The 25,266-nt window shown below is 41.9% G+C and overlaps 1 protein-coding gene across 1 annotated transcript in view; it reads right to left on the reverse strand.

Annotated features, from left to right (window-relative positions):
* Nucleotides 1–193: 193 nt before the first annotated feature.
* Nucleotides 194–25,266, reverse strand: part of AP3D1 (adaptor-related protein complex 3, delta 1 subunit) — a gene marked incomplete at its 5' end in the record, with an annotated part of 34,899 nt that continues 9,826 nt past the window's right edge. The window contains 29 exons of the mRNA XM_010012493.1: nt 194–580; nt 955–1,034; nt 1,788–1,909; nt 2,346–2,431; nt 3,433–3,521; nt 4,611–4,800; nt 5,159–5,206; nt 5,342–5,491; nt 5,970–6,068; nt 6,666–6,728; nt 7,437–7,641; nt 9,768–9,841; nt 10,674–10,873; nt 11,736–11,811; nt 12,743–12,814; nt 13,730–13,871; nt 14,009–14,154; nt 14,671–14,902; nt 15,386–15,616; nt 15,707–15,855; nt 16,256–16,401; nt 17,211–17,259; nt 17,679–17,728; nt 19,347–19,396; nt 21,219–21,292; nt 21,563–21,702; nt 23,015–23,144; nt 23,504–23,611; nt 25,008–25,088. Of these exons, the coding sequence (XP_010010795.1) occupies nt 485–580; nt 955–1,034; nt 1,788–1,909; nt 2,346–2,431; nt 3,433–3,521; nt 4,611–4,800; nt 5,159–5,206; nt 5,342–5,491; nt 5,970–6,068; nt 6,666–6,728; nt 7,437–7,641; nt 9,768–9,841; nt 10,674–10,873; nt 11,736–11,811; nt 12,743–12,814; nt 13,730–13,871; nt 14,009–14,154; nt 14,671–14,902; nt 15,386–15,616; nt 15,707–15,855; nt 16,256–16,401; nt 17,211–17,259; nt 17,679–17,728; nt 19,347–19,396; nt 21,219–21,292; nt 21,563–21,702; nt 23,015–23,144; nt 23,504–23,611; nt 25,008–25,088 (3,378 nt within the window). The remainder of the gene's footprint in view (nt 581–954; nt 1,035–1,787; nt 1,910–2,345; nt 2,432–3,432; nt 3,522–4,610; nt 4,801–5,158; nt 5,207–5,341; nt 5,492–5,969; nt 6,069–6,665; nt 6,729–7,436; nt 7,642–9,767; nt 9,842–10,673; nt 10,874–11,735; nt 11,812–12,742; nt 12,815–13,729; nt 13,872–14,008; nt 14,155–14,670; nt 14,903–15,385; nt 15,617–15,706; nt 15,856–16,255; nt 16,402–17,210; nt 17,260–17,678; nt 17,729–19,346; nt 19,397–21,218; nt 21,293–21,562; nt 21,703–23,014; nt 23,145–23,503; nt 23,612–25,007; nt 25,089–25,266) is intronic.

Consider the following 25,266-nt stretch of genomic DNA (forward strand, 5'->3'; position numbering starts at 1 on the left):
GAGGCCTTCAGGTCCAGCACCAGCCTCTGCTAGAAATATACATCAACTACAGCAGCCCTGAAGACACATTCCATGGCGAAGTATCAAGTCAACCTCCCCTGGCAATAAGCACAAGCAACACTGTGCTATTGTTGATGGAATTCTGCTTAGCCCACTGTCCCACGCAGATGGCAAAGTTTATGGGATGGATCATCGTGAGCTGCTGAATAAATAGCGCCCTTCCCTCCCTCCCTCCCTCCTCCAGTCATGTCACCAGGGTCTCTTTGGGCTAGAAAGGGTTAACACCACAGTTTGTAAAAAGTTTTGAAATAAAAAGGTAACATACAGCCTTAAAATGTCTAAACTGCAAACAATGGTGGAGTTAACTGAAAAGCACGTGCCCCAGGATAGTACATGCGTACGAGGGAGAAACTTAACACTTGGGTCTGCTCGTCTTTACACGTTGGGTGTGTTTCTTGCAGTTGGAGTATTTTGTAAGGAATATTCAGCACTTGGACAATGTCTCTTTCATCTCATCCAACAAGTTGCTAAGCAGGGTGGAATCATTACACTTCCCATCTATGGATACAGAGTTCTCTCCCTTGGAAAGAAAAAAGAAATCTATTAGTTCCTCTTTTAAGAAGGGATAATTTTATTTGCAGCCAAGCTCAGGGACTGGGATCAGTCAGTGAAGCCTGCACAGGATCAGAGCAGGCTCAGCTGAGAGGACAGCTTGGGGACAGCTCGGGGAAGCCACCAGCGCTGCTACTACCCACCAGGTATATGCTGGGCAACAGAAAGACCACTGGGAGCTACGAGCACGGTAGCAGCTCAGCGCAAACTGATCCATGGGCCAGATGAATTCATCTGCCCATGGTGTTCCCAGGGGATTCAGACACGAGGATTTCCCTCTCTCTAAGCCAAGGAAGGCTGCAGCTTCTCTCAGGTCTTGTCTCAGTGTTACAATGCTCTCACCTTTTTTACCAGTAGGCAGACGTGATGGCCTTGGATAGAACGACTGTACATGGATGCACACGAATCAACGCGTTCCACAACTATAAAGAGAAAAAGGAATTTTCATTTAGTGGGACAACTTTTAATACAGGGTTTACTTCCCACGAAGAAGAAGCTCTGCTTTGCCTGGCCTCGAGGAACAGCAGCTTCTACTGAGGGAGGGGAGGAGGAAGTCAGGGTTAAGATGATGTATGTGCCTGGCTCCTCCTGGCTCCTATCTGGGGTATCTCACAATCATGAGGTTAGACGTTTGTCTTTTAATTAAGCTGCAACTGTTCTGTGGCAAAAATGCTGATCAGAATGTAGATCTCTTCCCCAAAAATATTTGCAGCAAGGCAACATCTAAAGAGTTCACCAGAGCATGATGAAACAGCCATTTGTTTTGCTTCATCCAGTACTTGTGTTTTAATTATTAAGTCCAGAACGGAATAGCTTAAGCTCTCCTTTACTGAAACAAAGCACTGGGGAAGAGGCAGGCTGAAGCACTGGAGATCAAACACACCCTCCAGAGAACAGTTACAGCCCTGACTATAAGCAAGCTGCTCCTGTGGTACCTGGCATGTGCCTTGCTGGGCTGGAGGAAAGCCACAGGGACAGAAGGAGTGTTCCTTCTGAAGAACATTGCATGCTTTGATGTATTATAGAACTGGAAAAAACTCCTCTCCCAAATTTATTTAATCTAGCCATCACCTCCTCCTGTCACTGTTGAGGCCACAGAGTCTTGCACTGGCCAAGCAAAGCAGAAATCTTAGAACATGGAATTTTGCAGAAGGTTTGCATCAAAAAAGACTCACCTGAAAAATGGTGATGAAAACAGATCTTTGCCAGTAGATGTTGGAAAGAAATGCTAATTCCATCTACTTTAATAGAGTTCATGTGCAGATCTCCAGACTCCAGGAGCTTGGCAAAAGCATCACTGCAAAACAGGAAGAAAAGTAAACACTTCAACTAGAAATTCAAGTGAAATCTGCCACATTAACCCCATGCAGACCTTAAGACATCTCAGGATGCAGAAGTCTAAGTACTACCAAGCTCTAGGAAAATGGGTTTACAGCAAATGTGGGAACCATACTCCAGACTGGAGTGACCTCAACTAGAGCTACTTCCACAGGACCTCTGCCAGCCCACAGGGCACATAGCTCCCTCTTCAGAATGAGTAAGTTCATGAAGTTAAATTGCTGGACATATTTTGACAGTCAAACATTACACAAGATAACCAAACTGTGACCAAAGCAATCACAAGCAGCCAAAGTCAAAAGCATGCTGTGTATCTTGCAGATGGCCTGCAGCCAAAGCTCAGCTTCACATGGGTGGCAAAAGCACCAGTGTTGTGCTCCCTAAGTGGCACTTACCTATAGCAAGGCGTCGTGATCAAGTATGAAGCGCAACTGAAGTGCAATTTGAAATCTAGTTTTTCATGGGTTGAACCTTCATCATTCTGCAACAGGTCAAAGGAAAGGAGATGAATGGGAGCCCTGAGGCAGCTCAAGGAGGCACCACCCCCACCTACCAAACAGGCATCAAGGAAGACTTTAGGGCTCAATTCCCTTTGATATACCCTGGCTGGGCCTGAAGGATCAGTCTGAGAACAAGCATCACGCTACAAGATCGGGCCACTCGGAGAAGAGATTTGGGCAGCTGGGTTGATACCTACACCTACAGCAGGTAAGGGACACAACTGGGGGGAGTGGGCTGCATTTTTGATTGCACTCTGCTGAAATATATTGAGCAGACTGAGTTTAAACTAACACTTGGAGGTGTGGCTTTACAGCTCACTGTTTCCCAAGCAAAATAATAAATGAATCTCTCCAGGTTCTCAGATACCACTATTAAGAAACCCTTAAAATAGAGAACATGGCTGGCCCAGAAGTAGCCACAACTGTCTCCATTCACTCCCTTCAAGCAGCTCCTTCATTAATAAATTTTACTGAAACCCACATAGTCTTGTACAGGTCAGTACTCATTAAACACTGCCTCATTAAACTAACCTCACTCTTGGGCTGGGTTTCCATCCTTAGTAACTGTATCTAGTTCTTACTATTTTTCCAGCCTTGTACCAGGTAGCAGTGTCCAACTGATCTTCGGACAACTGAGATCAGAAGAGAGAGAGACTGGGTTCTCTCTCACTAGTTGGTTGACCTCCTCTCCCCAGTAGATGCACCACTGCAGTGAGTTTCTAGCTGACAATGTGGCATGTTTCAGGCTGCATTGCTCACACACTGCCAGGAATGACAATTTAGGACATGCTTACGCAGTATTCAGGACACTCTTTGCACGAGATGTCATGTAAAAATACTTCTCACATCACAGAATGGGCTGGTGCAGCAGAGATGAAATGATGCCTAAAAAAAAGCTCTAAAGCAGTGCTTTCCACCCAAGTCAAGCTCCCTTATGCAGTTCCAAAGGAAGCAGAAGCACAGAGTTTAAAGCTGCACTTACTTTGACTATAAAGGACAGTGTTCCTTTTAACTTCTGAGCCATAACAATACTCTGAAGTGTAAACACAAACTGGGCTTCATTAGAGATTCCTAGCATGAAGAGAGGAGAAGAAGTCAGGTCAGAAAATAGTTTCCATCTCTAAGTAATGGTTAAAATAAACCTATCAGTAGCAGCTAAGCTTTATGTACTGACTATTTTTGAACCAAAGTTTAAAGTTTTCCATGTAGCTGGAAGAATTAGATGCACAAATCCTGTTGTGACTTAACTGTTTCAGCACTTAGCTCTTGGGTGTTGGAAAGCAGCAGTGATAGCTGGCATTTGGTAGAGGTTGAGTGAACGTCTGGGTAAAGTATGTCACAGGGGCAATAGATTTCAACTGTGTAACTGCAAAAATATACAGCTTTCCAAGTATTTGTCAGAACTAAATTGAGTTCTAATGGTTCTGTGTTTTTCTATTAGTATACATGGTCTGTATCAAGAACTGCCTTATACAGAATAAAAAGAATACCCCACTCCTTTTCATGGGGGATCAAAATACACCCTGAAGCTGCTAAATCCCACATGACCTCTGTGAGCTGGGTCAGAATTCACATTAACTCTTTGGCAAAGGAAGTGAAGTTCAAAGCAGTTCAGGGATTTGACTGTACTACATATGAAGCCATTATCCTTCATCTATGTCTAGTATTTCCTAAGGGCTCAGCTCCCCATCCAAATAAGCACAAAAATATCACAAACTTTCACTGCATGTTCTGCTGTTTTAATGGCAGAGGCCACAATAGCTTGAGACTAAATCCAGAGCAGGTTCTAATGGCTCATGAACCTATAAACTTTGTTTCCTTTTAAATCTCGTAGCATGCTCCTTCTGAATTTCAGATTCCTGGTGATGCTGGCATGTTCAAAAGGTGCGCCAGCCCACAGACACCTGAAAAATAACCCAAGACATTCTGAGTCCCAGCCCTACATTAGGCTTTGCTCTCGTTGTACAGAACCACCTGCATTTACAGCCATACTGTAAGGAGGTGTATCCTGTCCAGTGAACTGTGGGAAAGCCTGGGAACACCCAGGCAGAGAGAGGGACATGTCTTTCTGGAAAACAACAAGTGGCAGGAATAATTCTTTCCACAGGAGGGCAGTGCAGGACTAGACATACTCCAAGAACGCTGTGCAAAGCTGCGTACCAGGGGGTAGCTGGAAGGGCACGGGTATCCCATCATGTACGGATGATCCTTCTGGTCGGAGCATTTTAGTGTTGAGAGAGTCCAGGACATTTAGTTCCATGCTCTTAAGGAAGCTAGTGCTTTTGTTCTCAAAGATAACAGAGACAGTAACTTGACTATCATTCTGGAGGTTTCCTTGAATATCGTAAGTCTGCAAATGAAGAAAGTCACAGGAAGATTCAGCAACTTCAAACCACAGAGCAGAGCACCAAAGAAAACAAGCTTCATAAAGGTCATTTGGTACAGTTACAGGGTAATGGAAAGCACACTGGTGATCAGCTCCACAGTGCTGCTAAGTAGTGAGAAATGAACAACTTAAAACCTTATGAAGTGGGACATCCAGAGGAAGGGAAATAGAGCTTTGTTTTATTTCTACCCCCTGGGATTTTAACAGTTCTTCAGTTAAACGTTGTCTGCACAAAGCCCTATCCTATCCCCAGGGTATCCTCTCTTTTTCTTAGAGAGCACAGAAAGAGAAGACATCTGGAAATGAACACCAAAACACTCACCATTTTAATGTATGGATTTTCAGCAAGAAGGCGGTAACTGGACATAGGCTGAAAAACAAGAAAGAAACAACAGTTGCAGTGTAACTATTTGTTCTGAAAGGAACTGTCATTCTTCTTCCTCCCAAAGCAGTTTCGCTCCTGCCTTTTTCCCAAGGCAAGGGCTGCCAGTGCACAGGAACTCACTGGTAGTGGTTCATCATCTAGTGTTCCATTCTGCACTGACTCGGTTGTCTCCTCCTCGCTGTGATGACTCTTCTTTTTGGATTTCTTTTTATCCTTTGATTTCTCTTCTTTCTCTTTCTTGTGCTTTTTCTTCTTATGTTTGGAGGATTTCTATCAAGGAGAACAAGAAACTACAAGAAACCCTTGAAGAAACCCGTATTTCTAGCGAGTACATCATGACCCCTCTTACCAACCTTTCAACTCTGGACTCTCGCTCTTTGCAGGCTTCTACTACTGCAGAAACCCAAAAGAGTTTCCATTCCTTAAACCCCAGCCGTCATTCTTCGTTGGGTCCCAGTTAACTTGCTCTCATACCTTAACCCAAAGCAGCCTGCGATCAGCAGGCAGCCAAATCTCTTCAACTGTTTGGAAGCTCAGCTTTAAAACTGTGACCTGACCCTCATCTCAAGGAACAGCCACACTTCTTCCTATGAAGCATTTAAAGCTCCTCGAGGATGTGGCATTCCACTGCTGCCCATCTGCAGGTCATCATTATAATGAACAGGATGCTGTTGGTAATTCCTGTGTGCTTCTCTTAATGAACGCTACGAGAACATGGCTAAGGGTGTCAGCAACTTAAACCACTTACCTTTCCTTCATCCTCCTCCTCTTCATCTGGCTCTTCCCTTTCTTCCTTTTTTATCTCTTGAGGTTCGGCCACAAGGGCAGCACCCACTTCAGGCTCCCTCTGAGTAGATTAGCAGAAGGATTATGACATTAATGGAACAACTGAATCCTACACCAAAAGAACAGTGACCCTCCCCCAAATTGTTATGTCAAAAATTACATTAGACTAACATGACATCAAGCCTTCATTTCATGCCTCTGAGACCCAGCTAATATGATCACCTGAGGATGAGATTAAAGAGACTTCCTCCAAGGAATTCATCCCTTTATATTCCCTGTCTCTTCCTCTAAAATGTCCCATCAAAATTCATGAAGCTTTTGCTTTCAGACTGTGTCTCTCCTGTCTATTAATATTGTGTCTAGCTCACACAAGGCAAACCATACAGTAATCTAACATTAAACCTCACCAATATTAAAATCCACCAAGCCTGTAGCTGCATCTGCATTTTTATCCACTGATCTGCACAGCAGAACGAGCCCGAAACCTCCCATTGCAGTGTTTGTAAATGGGGGAGATAAAATGTCATTGCTTTGCAGCAGTAAGTTGAGGAGATGAAACCCAGCTTCCCCTTCTCTCCCATGGCATGACAAAGCACTCATATCCCAGCTAAGATGCAATGGTAAGGGAAGGCTTCCTGTGATGTGGCAACATGTCTACCTGTGGCTGGGTACTGGAAGCAGGCAGTGGAGTGGTGGAAAGCCAGAAATCCAAGTCTTCCCCCTGAATTTCAAGAGAAAACAAACCCATTATGGTTTAGTACTGTTCCTAAAAAAAACCCCAAACAAAACAACAAAAATAAAATCACTCCAGAACGCTCACATACAGATCTGCAATACATTCAGAAGCAAGTATTTCAAGAAGCTCAACTTCAGCTTTTGAGGACACTTCCAAACCTGGACATAGCTGAGAGTAACTGCATATCACCTACAGGTCACAATATCTACAGGCAATCAAAGCACGTTGGCTGCATCCTAGAAGTGCATCTCAGCAGAGCAGTTAACAAGAAGGACACTTCAAGTCTTCGAAGTAACTGACAACCATCAAGTTTTTATAACTGAAAGATTCTGGAGTATATGGGGGATAGGATGTAGAACAAAAGGGAGTTCCTGGTATTTTGCTAAAAAGTTACCCATTTTAAGAGCAGACCAAATATCAGGAAACTCAGCTTCCAAATTAGCTCTGGTGTATCTGCTGTGTAGGCTGCAGTAAGCTGAATTCTGCTAACTTGTAAGGCTAAATAAATGTTACTTTTATTAACAGAAATCTTTAAATACCTGCTTTTACAGTTGTAAAATAATTAAGGAAAGGTTGAAAACATTCAGCTGTTTGAATTGTCAAATGTGACTGTTCCTAAGCAACAAAGAGAACACAGCAGTAAATATGGCCCATAACAGCACTTTTAAGACAATGCAAGTCTTGGCAAATTACCTTTTTTTCCTCTTCCTCCTCTACTACCTTTTTCTCTTTCTCTTTCTTCTTTCCTTTCTCTCTCTCCTTTTCTTTGTGTTTCTTTTCCTTCTTTTTGGGTTTCTTGCTTTTCTTCTCTACTAGGAGAGCTTCTGAGTCTGGTGACTTTAGGGTCTCAACGTTCCTGTGTCTCTGCACTGGCAGCTTCTCACTGTCTGCTAAGGGTCTTAAAAATAAAGAGACCATTATCCTTCTGCAAACAGTCTTCCTTAGCTCAGATTATCTGCTGGGTGTCCAAGACAAGGCATGCTTTGTTTTTAAAGAGTTAGGCCCCAAATCTTAAATGGGCACATAATTCTGTACCTGAAGTTTACTTATGTAACTACAGACACTGTCCTTACGGCTTAGAAGTTCACAGAAACAATTTGAAGGTGACAGAAACAAGCTCTTGCTGACACCTGATCACTCCTAAAAGTTCTAACTACAGACTTGCAGGCTGAATAACACCTATATACATACAGTGTTATGCTGCATTTCTGTGGGACCACTCTCAAAGAAAGAGTGAAGATGTGAAACAGGAGGAAGCATTTGCAACAGTGAGGAAATTCAAGCAGTGGAATGACAGTATGGCTCAAACAAGACATGTTGTTTGTTGCTATTGTTTTAAGTAAGAAATTGTTTGATTTTGGAAGCTAATGCTATGAATCTCTACAGTTACATTTTAAAAGTTGTGTTTAATTTCAGATACCCATTTCAATGAGCAGTAGTTCAGATTTACACTGTGTCCCAAACCAGTTGCTTGGGGGGAAAAAAACCACCACAGGAATTTCTCCATTCTTGTCAAACACTGTCCAGAGATCAATGAGAAGTTCAGTCATTGCCTCTTCTTCTATTTCTACAGCTTTTGCTTCACATTAATTTTCATGTTTGAGCTGCAAAAGCAGTTCAAGAATATTTCTAATGGCCTCATCTGCCTTAATCTTTTGCTTATATTTCAAGAACCACCAGAGCAAATGCATTTTACACTTTGAAACAGACATTATAAGGACAAGATGGGCCCTGTCTGAACAGTAAACAGATCTCATCTTTAAGCTACCTCCCATACACCTGTACAGGAACAGGGATTGGTGCTGAAAGTCAACGATCTCACACAAATTTGAGGGTGATTTTAATAGCTTCACCTCCCTTCAAGTACTTTTGCTGTCCACTGAAATCAGCCAACCTGACAAAGAGGGTCAACCACTTATAGTGATGTGTTCTTACCTGGAAGGCTTCCCTGAAACCAGACTGCATGTGAGCGTGACACAGACATAGCAGTGCAAGCACAGAAAGAAAGAGAGAGGACAGAGACATGAGAAAACACGGCAGGAGAGCACAGTGACTCCTACAAAATGGAAGGAGAATGGATGGAAACAATACAAAAGTCCAAAGATGCCTCCTGGAGCCTAGTGTTCAGGAACTGCTCTGCTCAGTGTTTTCTACACTGTTGAGGTGTACAATTCGATTTGAGAACTGCAGAGAATGGTACAGACTTTAAAGTTTGCAGAGAGAGAGGTACTACACATGCACACACATGCCTGCACAGGCCTCAGAACTTCACAGGAGGCATCCATGGGCCATAAATCAGCAATTATTTTTAGCGTGGTGATTTTGTACAACAGCAACTAAAACCCCTCTATGTGCAATACTTAACAGCCCACTGCTAATCATCACATGGCATGCAGGGACCCAGTGTCTGCTGCACTGCAGCCTGGGGTGCTCATATGTGAACAACTGCAGCAGCTGAATGGGGACCAGACTTGTCAAAGTTAGGATGGGCAGTTTATTCAATCAATCATATTAGAACAACATTTTTCAACAGTGGAACCACCCATTGTCCACAGGGCAATGGGGATGCTATGAACTGGCTGGTACTGGTCAAATGATCACAACACAGAGCACACAGGCTTGCCATGTGCACAGTGCATCAGAGATGAACACAGCTGAAAGCAGGTCACACTCAGTGCCAGCGCGGGCTAGATCAGAGATAACACGACCCCCAAAGCTCAGACTAACTCACATTTGATCCCAGCCACACTGCCTGAGCTTTCCAACTCCATTCAGGTACACAAAATTATTCTCCTGCTCTTTCCAAGCCCCCTGCTACTGCAGCAAATTAGCTTTTAGCAGCTATGCTGCAGTGGGAACCCACACCTGGATGATCATCTGAGGTTACATCCAAGACACACCAACATTAGTCTTCTCACCTAGTGGACTGTAGATACCTAGTGCCTTTGCCTGTTGAGCCCCAGACCTGCCCTCATGCATTTTGGTTAGCAATTAAGTAAATTCACATACAAGACTGTCACTTACTTATCCAGATCTATATCAAGTGCCTTATATGGATCATTGGGATCTTTGTCATCTTCATCACTGGGCAAAGCATTCTGCAGGAGACAGAAAGAGACTATCCACTGAAGCAGCAAACCACAGGCAACTTCAGTACTAAAGCTTTACATCACAGAATCACAGAATGGTTGGGGTTGGAAAGGGCTTTAAAGCTCATCCAGTTCCCACCCCCTGCCACGGGCAGGGACACCTTCCACTAGAGCAGGTTGCTCCAAGCCCCTGTGTCCAACCTGGCCTTGAACACTGCCAGGGATGGGGCATGACCCAAACCAGTTTAAGATTAACCCTGGAACAGGCCAGCTTGCAGTCAGGCACAGTAAGTTATAGGAACAATGCACTGTAATGCAGCATCTGGCTACAAGATTAATATAGAACAGAAAACTATTCTTCATAAACTGCAAGATTTGAATTGCTGCTGTTGGGTTTTGATTAAAGGAAATTTTAGGAACAAATACAGATGACATCATTAGCATGCACAATTAATTACAATCAGCTGCAAACCTGCTGACTAGACAGCAAGTTAACGTCAAAGTGAAGCAGCAGAGCATAACAAACGAAGTCACTATTTGGACTGTGTTACTTTTATAGCAGAGATGCACGTTGTTTTGTTGGGTTTGGGGTTTTTTGGTTGGTTTTTAAATAGCTTCAGTGCCAATTTTTGTCTTTTTGTGCACAAAGAGACAATCACTTCTGCTGCTGCAAAGGACAGCCAAGGACCATCTCAATCAGTCACTTCCTAAACAGCTTACAAGAAATCAGAGCTCTTGAACTGCAACAATGCAGACTGGCTGGCAGTTCTGGGGGAAAGTTCTCTCCAGAAGAGCACACAGATAAACCCCACAGCTCTGCCCACCAACCAAAGCAGCTGACCTCTGGCATCTCCTCTGTGATGATATCGACGTGGTGAGCTGGAGCAATGTCCTCCTCACTCTCTGTGTGCAGGGAGTTATGGCGATGGTGTTTACCCCTCTTCTCCTTTTTCTGTTTTTTCTTTTTCTTGTCTTTCTCCAGTTTCTGTTTATGCCTTCGCTCTTCTTCCAGTTTCACATACTGGTCAGACATAGGCATTCAAGAGGAAGCCAAACTGCTTTCAGGCTACAGTCCACATGGACACTGATCACTGAAACAATATGTCAGGAGTGAACCTCACTTATAGTTCTCAGAATTAGAAGGATCATGCTTCCCTCTCATCTCACAGCCCCTCTAGCACCAGCTGTATTACCACACTCCATCTCTCCAGAAATAGGACAGAGCTCTAGCCTGCTCCCTGTCTCTCGCCCACATTAACTGGATTACAAATTGCACCTAAACAATGATATTTTAAGTAGAATTGCTACTATTTCTGTACTGACAAGCTTCCACCCTTTATTATGTAAACCTTAAACAGGTGCACTCGGAACTCATTGCTTGCGATGTACTGCACTTCATCAACAGCTTTTCAGTGCTGTATCACTCCTTACTGGATACACAACTATCTTTTGACACTTGAAACAAGATATTAAAATAGTATCTCTACCATTAGACTCCACTTAATGTCTCCTGATCACCTTCATTAGCCCTTTAAGACATTCCAAAGGTGATTGTTATCTACACAGAACAGTGGTTATGTCTCCTGATCACCTTCATTAGCCCTTTAAGACATTCCAAAGGTGACTGTTATCTACACAGAAGTGGTTAGTTCAGATATTACAGACTTGGCTGCATAATATATTTAATCACAGAATTACTGCTAATACTATCTTGAGAGGAACTGCACTTGGACTGCAAAGTACTATTTTCAACACATGTGAGTTTGGAGGATGCATTTAAGAGTTTAATGAAAGTAGGCTTGCTCCTTGCCTTGAAACACCTAAGGAAGAATTCCTAAGCAGGAATTATCACTTCTGCTTAACAGAATTTCAGTAATTCATTTTAAAGATTAGCTGCATTTACCTGGAACTTTTAAGGGGACAGAAAGGTCAATCTGGACCACGGGAATATGTTCCACACCTGGAGTGTCTTGGTATCGCTGGGAAAAGGAAAACCTGTTACATTCTGAGCACTGGCAGATACGAACCTACATGAACAGATGCATTTCAAACCAGCAAGCAGTTTAATCCTTTAAGTGAACATTCTAAAGGATAGGAATGAAATGGCTCAGTACTAAATTCTGTGTGGTAGCAGAGTGTATTTTAAAGCCAGCTGATAACTACCACAAAAGAGCCCGCTTTTATCTACATTTTTTTAACCTGTTACTGCCCTGAAGTTGTAACTCCCTGGAGAGTTTCTGGTTTGTGTTTTATTTCTAATAACTTTCAAAAGGTAAATTTTGAAATTTGAGTTGAGGAAAATGGGACTATCCATAGCATATGCAGGGAATAAAGCAGGTTCTTTTCCTAAAAAAAGAGGTTAAGAAGCGACCAAAACAACCTTTTGATCTATAAAACACACTGCATATTCAAGAGGAGCATGTTCATAGTTCACTCTCTCCACTGCTCTTAATGAAGTGCCCAGCAATCTGAACCCAGTGTTGGGACAAATTACCTGCACAGGAATCTGTGACACAAGGGCACAGAGAAGTGGTTCTCTACAGCTTTTAGAGAGCCCTTGCTGAAATCTAAACTCTGTGCTTTCCACAACAAGTTAATTCAGACTGTTCCAAACTACTGTGTAATGGGAACTGGGACAATTACTACTTCCTTATTCCTAAGCTGGAGGTCTCCAAGAGGTTCCCAGAAAGCTGGCTGCTCTTGTGACATTAGGTCATTTGTGAGTTTCTTAGCACAAACTAATTTATAAAAATAGTAGGTAGCCCCTGCAGTCAGCACACTATTAAAAGGGATCAGAACTGTAGTGGGAATAATCAGAATGTCCCAGAGGGAAGCTGTAGCTCCAACGTTCAATGAGCCTTCACACAATTCTATCAGGCCAGCAAGATACTTGAATTCAGACTCACGCACCTTCTGTGGGGAAGGAGAGCTTTTAATGTAAAATGGGTTGTTTGCTTGTTCTTGTTTCCGCGCTTCTCGACGCTAAAACAGAAGAGGATTTGTAGTTAGAATGTCTGTTCGTAAGCAAGGAGAGACAGAAGGCAAAGTGCAAAATGCAATCTCCCTGAATTTTTGGAACAATACCTGCAAAAAGACTCCAACATAGTGGCTTGTGCATGATAAACCAGTTTTGAGTTACAAGACATGCTAGGATACAACTACAGGTACTTTTACTACTATAACTAACATTCCTTAGAACACCCTTTCTTTGCTTTTTAATTGTAGACTAGAGAGAGCAGTTGCAAGATAGAGACAGTAACTCCCAAAGACCAGATTTTGATGGCAATTCAGATGTTCCATTACATTTTTGCAAAAAGAGGAAAAAGCGAAGCTCTTTATCAAAGTTTTCTCTATGAAAAGAAAAAGGTCAGAAGCAGGAAAGGTGGTACCACCACTGCACACATTACAGGAATACATAGAAGCTGCTGAAGTCCACAAGCAAAGACGCTGCTGCTGCTTCTGCTGCTGCTAGAGAGCACGCAGAAGTACACCAATGGAGGTACTTAAGAAACCAAATAGGTGCAGAGCCCAGCACAAGTGTCCATCCTCAAGCCCTTGTGCTTCAAATGAACTGCACTAGAAACCACAGTTCACAGGTCACATTTTTACAAGAGCTCAGAACTTCTCACAAAAGCCAAGCTTTTTTAATATCTTGTTTCCATCTGGACAAGCTAGGCAAGCTGGACTGACAAGAGAACTCTGTATCTGATGTGTTCCACAGTGCCTAAAGCAATACCTGTATTCAAATACATGTATTTTGTTCACATCAGATCATCAGATTCCCTGAGCTGTAGAAAGCAGAATGGCTCTGGGTGCACAGAGAATCCACAACAGCTCCAACTGCTTACAACATCACTACTGAATTATGTAGGAAAAAGCACTTTAACATTCACTCACTCTGGCCAGTTCCTCTTCATCTATTTCTGGCTGTCTATGCCTGGAATGTCTTTGTTCCTCATCATGAAAAATTGTTTTGGGCTTTTCATCTTCAGACTCACTGTCTGATGGAGGTTCATTGATCCAGGCATCAAGGTCCAACCTGGTTAAGAATTACAATAAACAAACAGCTTGACCCAGTACCCCTGAGTATTTCAGTGCTTCTCATTATATATTTAGCTTTATTATTTAAGAGTTTAAAGGTTTAAATAAGGCTTTGGGAGAGAGAAGGAACCCTACCCCTCCGGAACTGGTACTTTCTTCTGTGCTTTAGGAGCCACAGGGTTCAGCTCACCAGCAAACAGTGCTATTACTTCCTCAGCTACTGGTACTTCTTTTACTTGTAGCTTCTGAATGTATTTTATTAGCTGCAAGATGCAAGAAGCCTAAAAACGAATGCAAAGTAATTTGAGAATGAATATCAACAAGCTGAACAAAAATCTAAAAAAAAAAAAAAACCCAAAGAAAATCAACTGCAATGCAAGTCAGCAGAAGATACTGTTCTATTCCATTAAGGGAATTAAGAGAAGCAGCATAAACTGCAGGTTTAGGACAAATGTAAAATAATCCATGGTAACCCCCTCATCTGGTTGGGCCCTTCCTGTGGCCTTAGCTGCTTGAATCATTGTAAATTTAAATTGCTTTGAGTGAAATGCTTGCAAGCAATCTGCAGAGGTGGTATTGAACTGGAACAGAACCTGGGCTCTGACATGAAATGTCAGCATCCTTTCCACTGCAGCTCTAGAGAGTCTCTTCACACAGTTAAACAAGCACAGAATTAATGTGCCACAGCCTTGATAACTGCTTCTATAGAACGTGCACGGCCACAGAACATTACATGTCTGCTGCAGAGAAACAAGAGACCTGGTATGATCAATTCCAAAATATTTTTGATCTCTTACCCTCTCCTGAACTTCTAGATCGGCACTTTGTACAAACTGAGGCAACTTCTCAATCATCAGCTGCGTGATTTCCTGAGCTCCTTCCTTTTCCCCAGCTTGCTCTTTCTGCTGCAGGATGGATGCATAAAGCTTCACCATGTTCTGCACGTAAACTGCCTGGATGTGGCCTGGGAGAGTTGTCACTTTAGGCCTCAACATTGCTTCTAAAGTTTGGTTTGCTTCCTCGAGGTGCCTATAAAGACAGAATGGACAGATGAAAGACAGCAACTGAGAAATTTCAACCTTTCAGTCTTCAGGAGACTGAAACAGAGTTTTGTTTTTTTTTTTTTGTTTTGAAAATGTGATTAAACTGAAAAGAGTATGTTCTCTTGCTTCTTAATCTACACTTTTCCTTGCAGAACTTCTTTAATTAGATCAAGATTTGAGCTGCACCAGTGTTTCCTAAAAAATACCACACCTAGTATGTGAATCTTAACTGGAACCAGTGTTCAGAGTGGCAATTACAAGAAGAGACACCAAGCCAGATGACAACGGGAGACTACAGGATCATGTTCTGTCCAACTTACCAAAATGAGCATGTGTACCTGCACAATCATTTCGTTAGCTTTAGGGTGCATATTCTGAACTATCCTTCCCAAAAAACACGTTTCAGTGACCAGAATCTTTGTCTGAAAGAAGCCACTCAAAGCGTGTCAGGTTTTGTGTTCGCACTTACTCAGAGAACTCCCCACATATCCAAGCAGCAGCATAAAGCACCTCACAGATCCCATTTCTCTGGGTGTTGCTGGCTATGAGATGAGCATTGTCCAGAAGCATGGCCATTTGAGAAACTGCAAATTTACGAATAGCTTTAACTCTGATGGCTACATCTAACATCTGAGCTGCTATAAGGTGCCCATGCCGTGTGCCTTCCAGTCGGGTCAGCTCCACCAAGATGCTGATGTACCTACAAAAAGTGAAAGGGATGCGATTTTATCAGCAGATCAAGTGTTACCGTTGCTGATGATCTCAAAAAATGACACATAAAACCACTGACCATTCAAAATTTGTGATATATTGATAATTGGACTGACTACAAATATCTATGATTTTGGTCAGCAGCTCATCCCGGTACGTTGTCCCTTCTGCTTTATCCACATGAATCATCAGTTTCTTCACTATCTCCATCAAGTTCTTCTTTGATACCTGTTAAAGAGTTATTGAAGGGTTGAACTACAACAGCCATTTCCCATACTGTCAAGTCCTTCTAATTCCATTAAAGCACCTGCCAACTCTTTGATGGGCCTGTGTCATGTGTTAACAAGGAATGAGAACCACCCCTCTAGGTCCCAGCTTCGGTCACAATCCAAAAAAGAACCTGTTAATCTCTATTCAATGTTGTTATTAAAGAAGAACCAGTACAAGTATGCAAGACCATGCTGTGTCAGATGTTTTACTTATCATATGTGCCAGAACAATCAGGGAGTTGTTATCACAAGACTAGTGGGGGAGGCGGGAAGAGGAAGTTGCATGGGTTTTTTTAAGTGTCAGCCTCCTAAAAGGCCACAGGGGCTAGAGAGGAAAGGAAATACATGCAGCAACATACCATGCCATACAGGAGATCTAAAGCTCTGAGTCGGATAGACTCATCTTTGTCATCCAGACACTGGAGAATGAGATCCTTGTGAGACTGAACTGACTTAGGATGTGTTTTCAGGATTTTGGACATAGCTAACAGTCCCAGGTATTTCACTGTGAAAGACAAAATAAAACTTCTTTCCAAATATAGAAACACTGTTTTGTGTTGAGCATGAGATCTTGATACCACGTGCTTCTACTGAAAGCAATTCAATACACTTGAATAAAAAGCCATGATGAGAAAAAGCATTTTTGAGAAACAGTGCACCACAGAATATGGTCTTTAATGTCGTAATTCCATATAAAGGCACATAATTACATTTATAATCTTAATCACAGTCATCTTGCATCTCAAGTTTTATCAGTGATTTAAAAATATGTATTTAATATATAGAAACTATAGGGCTTGAGAACAGGCATCCTAGAACGAACACAGCTTTAAAAGCACTGAAGATTGGTGTTTTAAGTTGGAGCCCTATTCTCAGTGGAAAAAATTCAGACGTCAGGAAAAAAGTTTGTACAAAGAAGGGTTTCACAGTGCTCTTTGTAGTCACTAAAATAAGCAAGCACTGACTTTTGCATTTTACTAGTATGCTTACACTGCCAAATATCCCTTGCTACTTTCCAAGCAGCAAGTTTACACAAAGGGAAAACCCCAAGCAGGGATAGAGAACTGGTTCAGATTTACAAGACCACAAAGAGCAGTAATAATTAAACTCATTTGTTTTTAAAGCACTTATTATAAAGAAGTGCTATCAAAAATTATCTCCACATTCACAATCCCAGCAATGTTTCACAACATATTGGGCGGGACAACACTGAACAAGCAGTTTGGAGGAACAGCTCCTGCCTCTAAGACCGCTGCAATTTCTCCCCAGTGGCTGGTTGCTAAAAGCTTCCATGAAGACATGCAACATACTTACAGTTCTGGTCAGAATCTTCTATCAATATCCTTAACTTCTGAACACAAAGCTGAAAAAAAAAGACCACACCATGCTTATTCCAAGCCTTAAAAGTCTTAATTAAAACACAATAATGTGTACTCAATACAGCAGGAAGCATTCTGACCAAGACCCACGCCTCTAGGTAAGAGGGTCTTGTACATTAACAGATTCCAAAACAAAAGGAACCTCTGCACAATTGTATTGACAGCAGCAGCTGAGTAAGAGTTAGGAAAACTCTAAATGAGAAGAATCTTTATTTTAGAGCAAAAGAAATTAGAGACTTTATATAGGAAATGCTTCAGTCCGTAGGACTCCATCTGAGCAAGAGTGCTTCAGGGAGCTACTGCTTTAACTTCTGGCAGAGGAACACGATCCAGTTTCCTCATGGCAGTTGGTGTTACACAGTAGTGCAGAACAAACAGCCCCCACCAAACCCCAGTGCTGTACCTGGATGCTAGCACTGTGATTAGGCATCCCAGAGGACAGAGAGATCAAAACTGAAACACAAGCACACATTAGTATTAGTTAGTATTCCTGTGTTGTGAATGAATGCAACACTAAAGGTCAACAGCTAGCTCAGCTCACAAGGAAAGATGCCAGTTTATTTTGTTCTTTCTCTGTTTGCTTAGATTTTGGGGGGGAGAAAGTTGCCACACAAACTATAGTTTCATATTCTTTAGAAGTAATAACAGCAGTGCAGAGAATAACAGTGTGAAGGTATGAACTGCTGCAAGAGCCAGGTCAAAGCTGCTTTTCATTACGCTTTGCTCTCATTAAGGTTTGGTTTACTGCTATCACGTAGCAGTCAAGACTGTAAATGTGTCATCAGCTACTGTATAGCTGAATTTTTTTACACTTGCACCTCCCTAATGTAATGAGATGCAGCAATGGATCCTGGAGTTTAATGTAATTAGATTTAATCAAGCCAGCAAGAGACTGGAGGCACAAATCAAGTCCCCTTGTTGATTCCATCAGATGTCTGTAAAGCTCTGGCAGCAGACAGCCCTGCAGCAGAGGTGCTGTTACCCTCATAATGCTGCTGTTAAACAGCACAGCCAAGCCAACACCACTGCTGAGCAAGTCACACAGGCTGACCTTGGTGACTAGGAAGTACAGTGGCATTTTGCTCTCCATAATGAGGGCTCCATTTCAGAGAAGGAGGGATGGATGCTCTTGTTTTGGGTCATGAAGAGAGCCGGCAGGTGCAAGGTGCTGCTCTAACGCAGGCACGCAGCTTCTCATCTCATCTTCTGAATCTGAGCTTTACATTACAGCCCCTGAGGTGTCCTGGGGGCGTGAATTCCCCTTTAATCCACAGAATCACCCTGCTGTATCTCAGGGAAGCGCACACTGATGACAACAGAATGAACCTCTATGGTATTTTTTTCCCCCATTATAATGTCCTCTCACATTTCCCTCAAGGAATGAACGATTGAGAAGTGAGTGACAGATCACCCTTTCCTCTTTGAGCTGACCCAGTACAGCAAGTTCCTGCATCATTATCCAAACTACACCCAAGAGACAGGCTTATGGCCCAACTGTGGATGTCAATAACCTTCCACGTCCACACTAAGACAGGAAAAGTGCCAAGTCTGAGCAGCAATACTGTGTTATCCCTTTCTGCCTTTGTTTCTGTCTCACTCCCCATCATGGAGTTTGCATCCCTTCTCCAGAAACTGAAACTGTTAATCAATGATTCCAATCACCTCCTTTAAGGAATTACATCAGGATTTTAAGCTGTGAACTCAAGAGAATTATAAAAGTCTGCTCCTTCATCACATAAGAAAACTTGGTCAAAATTTCCATAAGGCATCAGTCTTTCAAATTCTGCTGCTGGTTTACCTCATAGTTCTAACGACATTTAGGACCTTGCATATAAATAATCACTCATTGTTCATACTTTCAGCCTTTAGTAAATACAATGTAGCTGTAGTAACTTAGCCTTGACTGGTAACAAAGGATTTCAGTGACAGTTATGCAGTAACACATATCAACATTTGCCAGGTGACTTATTTCAGTTATAAAATACATTAAGTTAAAAAAGGTTTACAGATGGCGTTAATTGATGACAAAGTTCATCATGTTTTTTTCTAAGTTACAAATTTCAGTTCTCACCTGCTATTACTGTGTTCACACATTCATATAAGAGAGACATGGCTGAAGTGCTGAAACAGAAATCAAGTATTTTAAATAAGGAATAAAATGGGCACATTTTGAAGAGTTGTCAGCAGTATCTTGGAGCTAGTTAACACCTTTAGTTACACAAGAGGTTGGCAGTATTCTGCTCCATGTACCTTCAAACTAGATGAAATGATTCTCACTTAACTGTTGGGGGAAGGAACGAACATTCATTTTAAACTGAATGTTTAAAAAACAATCTTGGAAAAGCAGCAAGTACCAGCACTGTAACACAAGGAACAGGGAAGGAAGTGGTTACTCCAAACCTCAGCACCAGTTACAGAGCACCGAAGCAATCTTGTCCAAGGATCAAATTAAATTCTCCGTCCAAGGTCAAAAATAAGGCAGCAGATGGAGAACTTCAAGTCTCCCTCTCCAAAAGGAACAGTTCACACCTAAGCAGCAGACTCCTCTGGTGTGCTGGTACACACGTGCTCCTCCCTATAAGCGAGCAACCCATTTTCAACATATGATTTGCCCTAAAAGTTAAATTCCAGACAACTTTTGCCAGCTGAACACACACACAGTGCAATTCTGAGGATTTCAGAGCTACTTACAAATCCTGATCTACACAAGAGGGAAACACAGTGAACCTCACAAGTAACAAAGAAGCAGTCTGCAGAAGCGAGGGCTGCAGAGGCAATGAGCAAACAGCTCTGGAGGCAGACGTCAGCAGCGATACCGTGAAGGTCACCCAGCACACTGGATACCTGACTCCAGCACGTTCAAAGACCATCAGTTTTGTTCCCTGTGCACTTCATGATGGTCAGGGGTGGCCTGCCTTCTGCTGAAGTGATATGAGATCCCCAGTGACTGAATGGAGACCAAATTAAAAAGGGTTAAGTCCTCACAAACAATAAAATGAATGACTACTGTGGGAATTGGTCAGAGAGAGTAGAGGCAGGACTGAAGACATACAGTCCATCTTCCTGCTGTTTCTGGTGAATTTGTATCTACTTGTCACTGCTGAAAAACCCCTCTTTATGTATTTGGATTCCAGGCTGCTGGATGGTCTGCTCTGAATCAGCCTTAAAGGTAAACTGGGAGGATAGACAGAAACTCTTTGGCTTGAGCTGCTCTCATAGCTACACAGATATCCATTTAAATCCATTCATTCCCACCCATCTTCCTGCTCTGCGATGTGAAGAGAAACAACCTTTTAACTAACAACTCAAAAGGTCACACTTTGTTCTCATAACTGCAAAAATACACGTATTCCCTCTAAGACATCTACTTTCTGATTTCAGTTCAGAATTAAACCCAAACCAACGCTGTGATCCCGCTTTAACAAGGGACAAGGAAATAGTTTCAAATTTATCTTGTCTGTATTCAGGACATATATTAAAGGAACCTCTTCCAAAACATGTCTGTCTAAGGCATAAGCAAGAACTTCAATATACTCCTTGTCATGCTGCTTTGGTGGGTAAGGCACTTCCAAAAAAGTCAAGAACCAAATGTGTGGAGGTGAACATAAGAGGCAAATATGCAGCTGAGCCTTTTTTAAGCCAGTGTTTTTATATAACCTCCATAGTCATCTCTGGCTTAAAATGAAGTGAAAGGAAAGCAAATTGCTCCAACTTTCATGTGTGCTTTGGAGAAAGTCATGCTGACAGTCAAGACACCCAAAACCTTTCCTTTAGGGTGTTTTATCTCACTCAGATTTTTCAGAAATAGTCCTGATGTGATTATCTTTTGATGCTTGAAGCCAATATATTGACACTCAACAAGCACTAGGGAATGTGCCCACAGACCTACCTACTAGGCACTTCACCAGTCCTGAGTGAAGGAAGTGACATCTCTCATACATACCTATGGATGAGGTTGGTCAGAGGCTCAATCAATTTCTTCCCCAGCCTAGGTTCTAATGGAGTAAGAGCACCAAACTATTAAAAAAAGTGCAGACAAGAGAGTGATTTAATAGCTGTTTTTAAACAGTATAAAAACATTATTTCAATTGCAGCTCATTATATTTAAACCAAGCTATACTGAAATATTTTTCTCTTGGGTTATGTTCACAAACATTAGAAGATATTTCTGGTTTCTTTTTATTTGGATTTCATGGTAACTATACCTCCAAGCAAGAAATCTATTTTTGCACCCGAGGTGTTTCAATGAGAGCCCAAATCCTGCAAATGCACATCCAGAATACTTGCCAGTTTTATAATTTTAATGAGAACCCAATTATTGGTAGAGGACGTCATCAGCTTGAAGAAGAGGGGAGCAAGGGAAAGGTAGTTCTTGGGATTGCGTCGAGCCAGCTCACAAATAACATTTACTGCAGCAGACTGCACACCTGGGAAAGAGAGGTGGGAAAAGCAGAAATCTCATCACCACCTTCATTGTAATTGGAAGTTTCTAGTGCAGAACCCCCACAATGAGAGCAGCTAAAGATCCAAGAGGAATGGATCAGCCTCATTAGCTCCCCCCACCCCCCCTGAGGTAGTGAGCTAAACACAAGAATGCAAAAACAAACTGAGAAAGTATTTTATTTCATTTGGGCTATTTTCTAATATATCAGCAAACAGGACATCTGCTTTGGGTCCAGTATGAGAAAGAACAGGACACTGTCAGCCTCCTCTCCCCTTTACTGTGGATAGCTTGTTTGTGGGGCACAGCCAACATTATAATCCCAGCCACCACAATGTTTCTTACACTCCTGTTTCTTTAAAATGTGCTATTTAGACATAAATACAACACACACAAAAAAAATTTTCAAACAATCTGACTGAACAAGTTCATTCCCTTCTAACTGCTCAGCCTCTAAACTGACTGTTCTCAATTTGGAATCTCTTAATGTAGATAGTCTGGGTTTTCTAGCAGAGAGCAGTCCTTTTCTCCACAAAGTGTAACTGGTATTTTCTTCCTCTGCTTGCAGGTGGAGGGGGTGTGTGCTTTGTTTTCTTTAAAAACATTGTCCATGGAAGATATCCCTCACATGCCCACACCAAATCACTCCAGTACATGCAAGGAAATTTCTCCCTTTAAACACAAATGGAAATCAAATGGAGATCACAGAACTGCATCACCCACCAAATTCTTGAACCGAGTGTGCAGTGTTTTGGTGCAGGGAGGGAAGACCAGCACCTTCAGGAAGTGTGAACATGACACAGAGCAATTGCCAAGTTCCCTGTGCTGGAGTGGAATTGCACTGACATAGTAACAAAGGGCCCAAAGAACAGTCTGGACTCAAAGTTTAAAGTGTGAGAAATAAACTCCAAGTGACATGAAGTTATTTTCAATGCATCCCCGGCTAGCCAAAAGCTGCAGCTTTCTAAAAGAGAACAGAGAACAACAAAACCCCAAACCCTGAAGTATTTTCAATAGCCAAGGTAAGTAACAAACCATTAAGCAGCTTAGTCCCATGAAAAGTTAATCCACTGATACAGCTTCAATAGCTTCATGTTTGAAGTAATAAATTTAACAGCATTTTAAAGAATGAATTTTTAATATGGCAACATCTGTCAAAACTCTTATGTGCTCAAACAGGCCAACCAGCACCCAAAAGATGATTACAGCATTTCCCATGTATTCTTCTCTCCACAAGTTCCAAAAGCAGATATACCTATATGCTTTGGAGCAGAAGTAATTCCCTAAAATCCACTCACCAGGATCTGGATCTTCAAGTTTCTCTTTAAGGCGAGGAAATGCGGGACGGAGGGACTCTGGGTATTTCAGAAACACTTTGTACATGATTAACACTGCCTTCTTCCTGATGTAAGGCTTTGTATGAGACATCTGTTCATGAAACAATTGCAGTCAGGCTCTTAGCAAATCTGTGTTTCCAGAGTTCTTCTCAAGGTCCTTATGTCCACTCTACTCTCTCAAAATTTCTTTCTGGGAGACTCAACTACTTTCTGAACACTCAGCTTTGAGGGGAGAGTAAAATAGTGTCAGTTGTCACCAGAAGTAACAGCAATAGTTGAGGTAATCCTCTTGAGCTAACTAAGGTCTGTAAAGGCTCCCGGTAAACCGCACAAGAACTAAACATCAGTTTTCACATGGAACAGTTCTAAATTTAACAGCTATTTACCAGATTTGAACTATTTCACATTCTTTAATGACAGGAAAAAATGATTTCAATCTTATCAACTCACCAGTGTCATGATGTCATTTGCCAAGTCCCTGGCAAGATCTGGAGTAACAAAACAGGACAAGCCAGTCAGTGCAACTCCAGTATCATACTGGTTAGGGCTACTCAGATCCTAGAAAAGGAAAAACAGGCTCAAAAATTTAAGATCACAAAGGATGTTGAGCAACAATTTTCTCAGACCAATGTTGTTCACTCAATACACATGAAGCAGAGGTCTACTTCACGGGAGGATTTATGTCAACTCTTAACAGGAAAGGCCTCCAACACCTGTAAAATGCAGCCAGCCTGGGCTTAATAATGGGCATAATTAATCCTAATTATGCAATATCTGGATACTGCAGCATTAGAGCAATCACAGACACCATCCCCTGGTGGTATTTCAGGACGGAAAATAAGATTTTAAAACTCTTGATATAATCATGAACATCTTTAAAGTCCTAAAAACGTGGTATTAAATATTAACCCTGCTGGGTCAAAGCCCAACTGTCACCAGCTTGTTGAATGCTTAACAGTGAGTGAATAGCTCCATCTATTAGAGAAATGAGATTACTTCCCTTCCAAGCTGTTGGCAGCACCATCCATAAAGATACAGAACACAAGCTGGGTGGGACATACATTTCACTGGTCAAGTCTCCTTGGGCTTATTTGTATCCTGCATAGTCCTACATCGTGTTTCAGGTATTTCTAAGCTTCAGACTCTTAACAACATTAATGTTCATATCTGACTGTGTTCAAGTATCTGCCCAGGTTCACATGTACATGGAGGCTGCTTTAGGAGATTTAAGCAGAGTCAGGCTTTCAGGGTTCTCTGCCATTTGCACCTTATTTTAAAACCTTTTGCAGGTGGTAGGAAATCAGATCCTACTTTAAGAATAATGAAATCTGCTTCAGGAGCAACAAAACCGCAGTTCATCCCAGCTTTAACAGATTTTGAGAACTGATAATCCCTTAAAATACAAAGGAAAAAAAAATGCTGCAACCTGATAACTCTGTAAAAAGTCAAGTCACAAAGCTCTATGAGAATTAATACAACACACTTTGGTACACGAATACAGAACACAACTTTACATACATTCTTCACCACTTCTACACACAATTACACCAAAGGTGTCAAAAGCTTATTACCAGAAGAAAACAGACCCTCACAGACAGAAAATCTGTGGAGCCAGGTGACTGCTCATTTTACTTCAGGAATGGGGACATTTTTCTGATCCACTACATTATTTTAAGGGCTGCCTAAGAGCCTGGAAATAGTACCAAAGGTTCTCATTTTGTCACTGTGTTGAACGAACAAGAGCTGGCGTGAGACAGCACAAGGAAAGTCTATGGACAGCTTTGAAGTGTTTCCTTAATCCTCCAGTTCATGGAATGAGAGCAGATTGTAACCCAAGTGAACAGAATTCTACTCAAACACCTTTATATTCTTAGAAAAGCAACTGATACAGGTCTGAAAATACAACCAGGGAGACAATGCAAGACAAAATTAAGGACTGAAGTAAAAAGTTTACCTTTCGGATCTGATTCGTAGTCAACATGATGACATCAGTCCCTTCATGAAAGCACTGAGAGGCCGCGAGGTAACCGATGCGCTGCAAGGGGCAAAGAAGCAAAGCAACACTTGTAAAGTCAGTTTAGACAATGTTTAGATGAAAACAAATGGCAGCTTTAAAACTAGTATTAAAAAGATGAACAATTAGCAGGAGGTTTGCGTAACAGAAGAGGCATGACAAGGCTCTCTAGAAAAGGGGGTTTATATCAGGAAAGAAT

This window comes from Nestor notabilis, unplaced genomic scaffold (assembly GCF_000696875.1).
Source record: "Nestor notabilis isolate BGI_N333 unplaced genomic scaffold, ASM69687v1 scaffold6384, whole genome shotgun sequence".
Classification (NCBI taxonomy): domain Eukaryota; kingdom Metazoa; phylum Chordata; class Aves; order Psittaciformes; family Psittacidae; genus Nestor; species Nestor notabilis.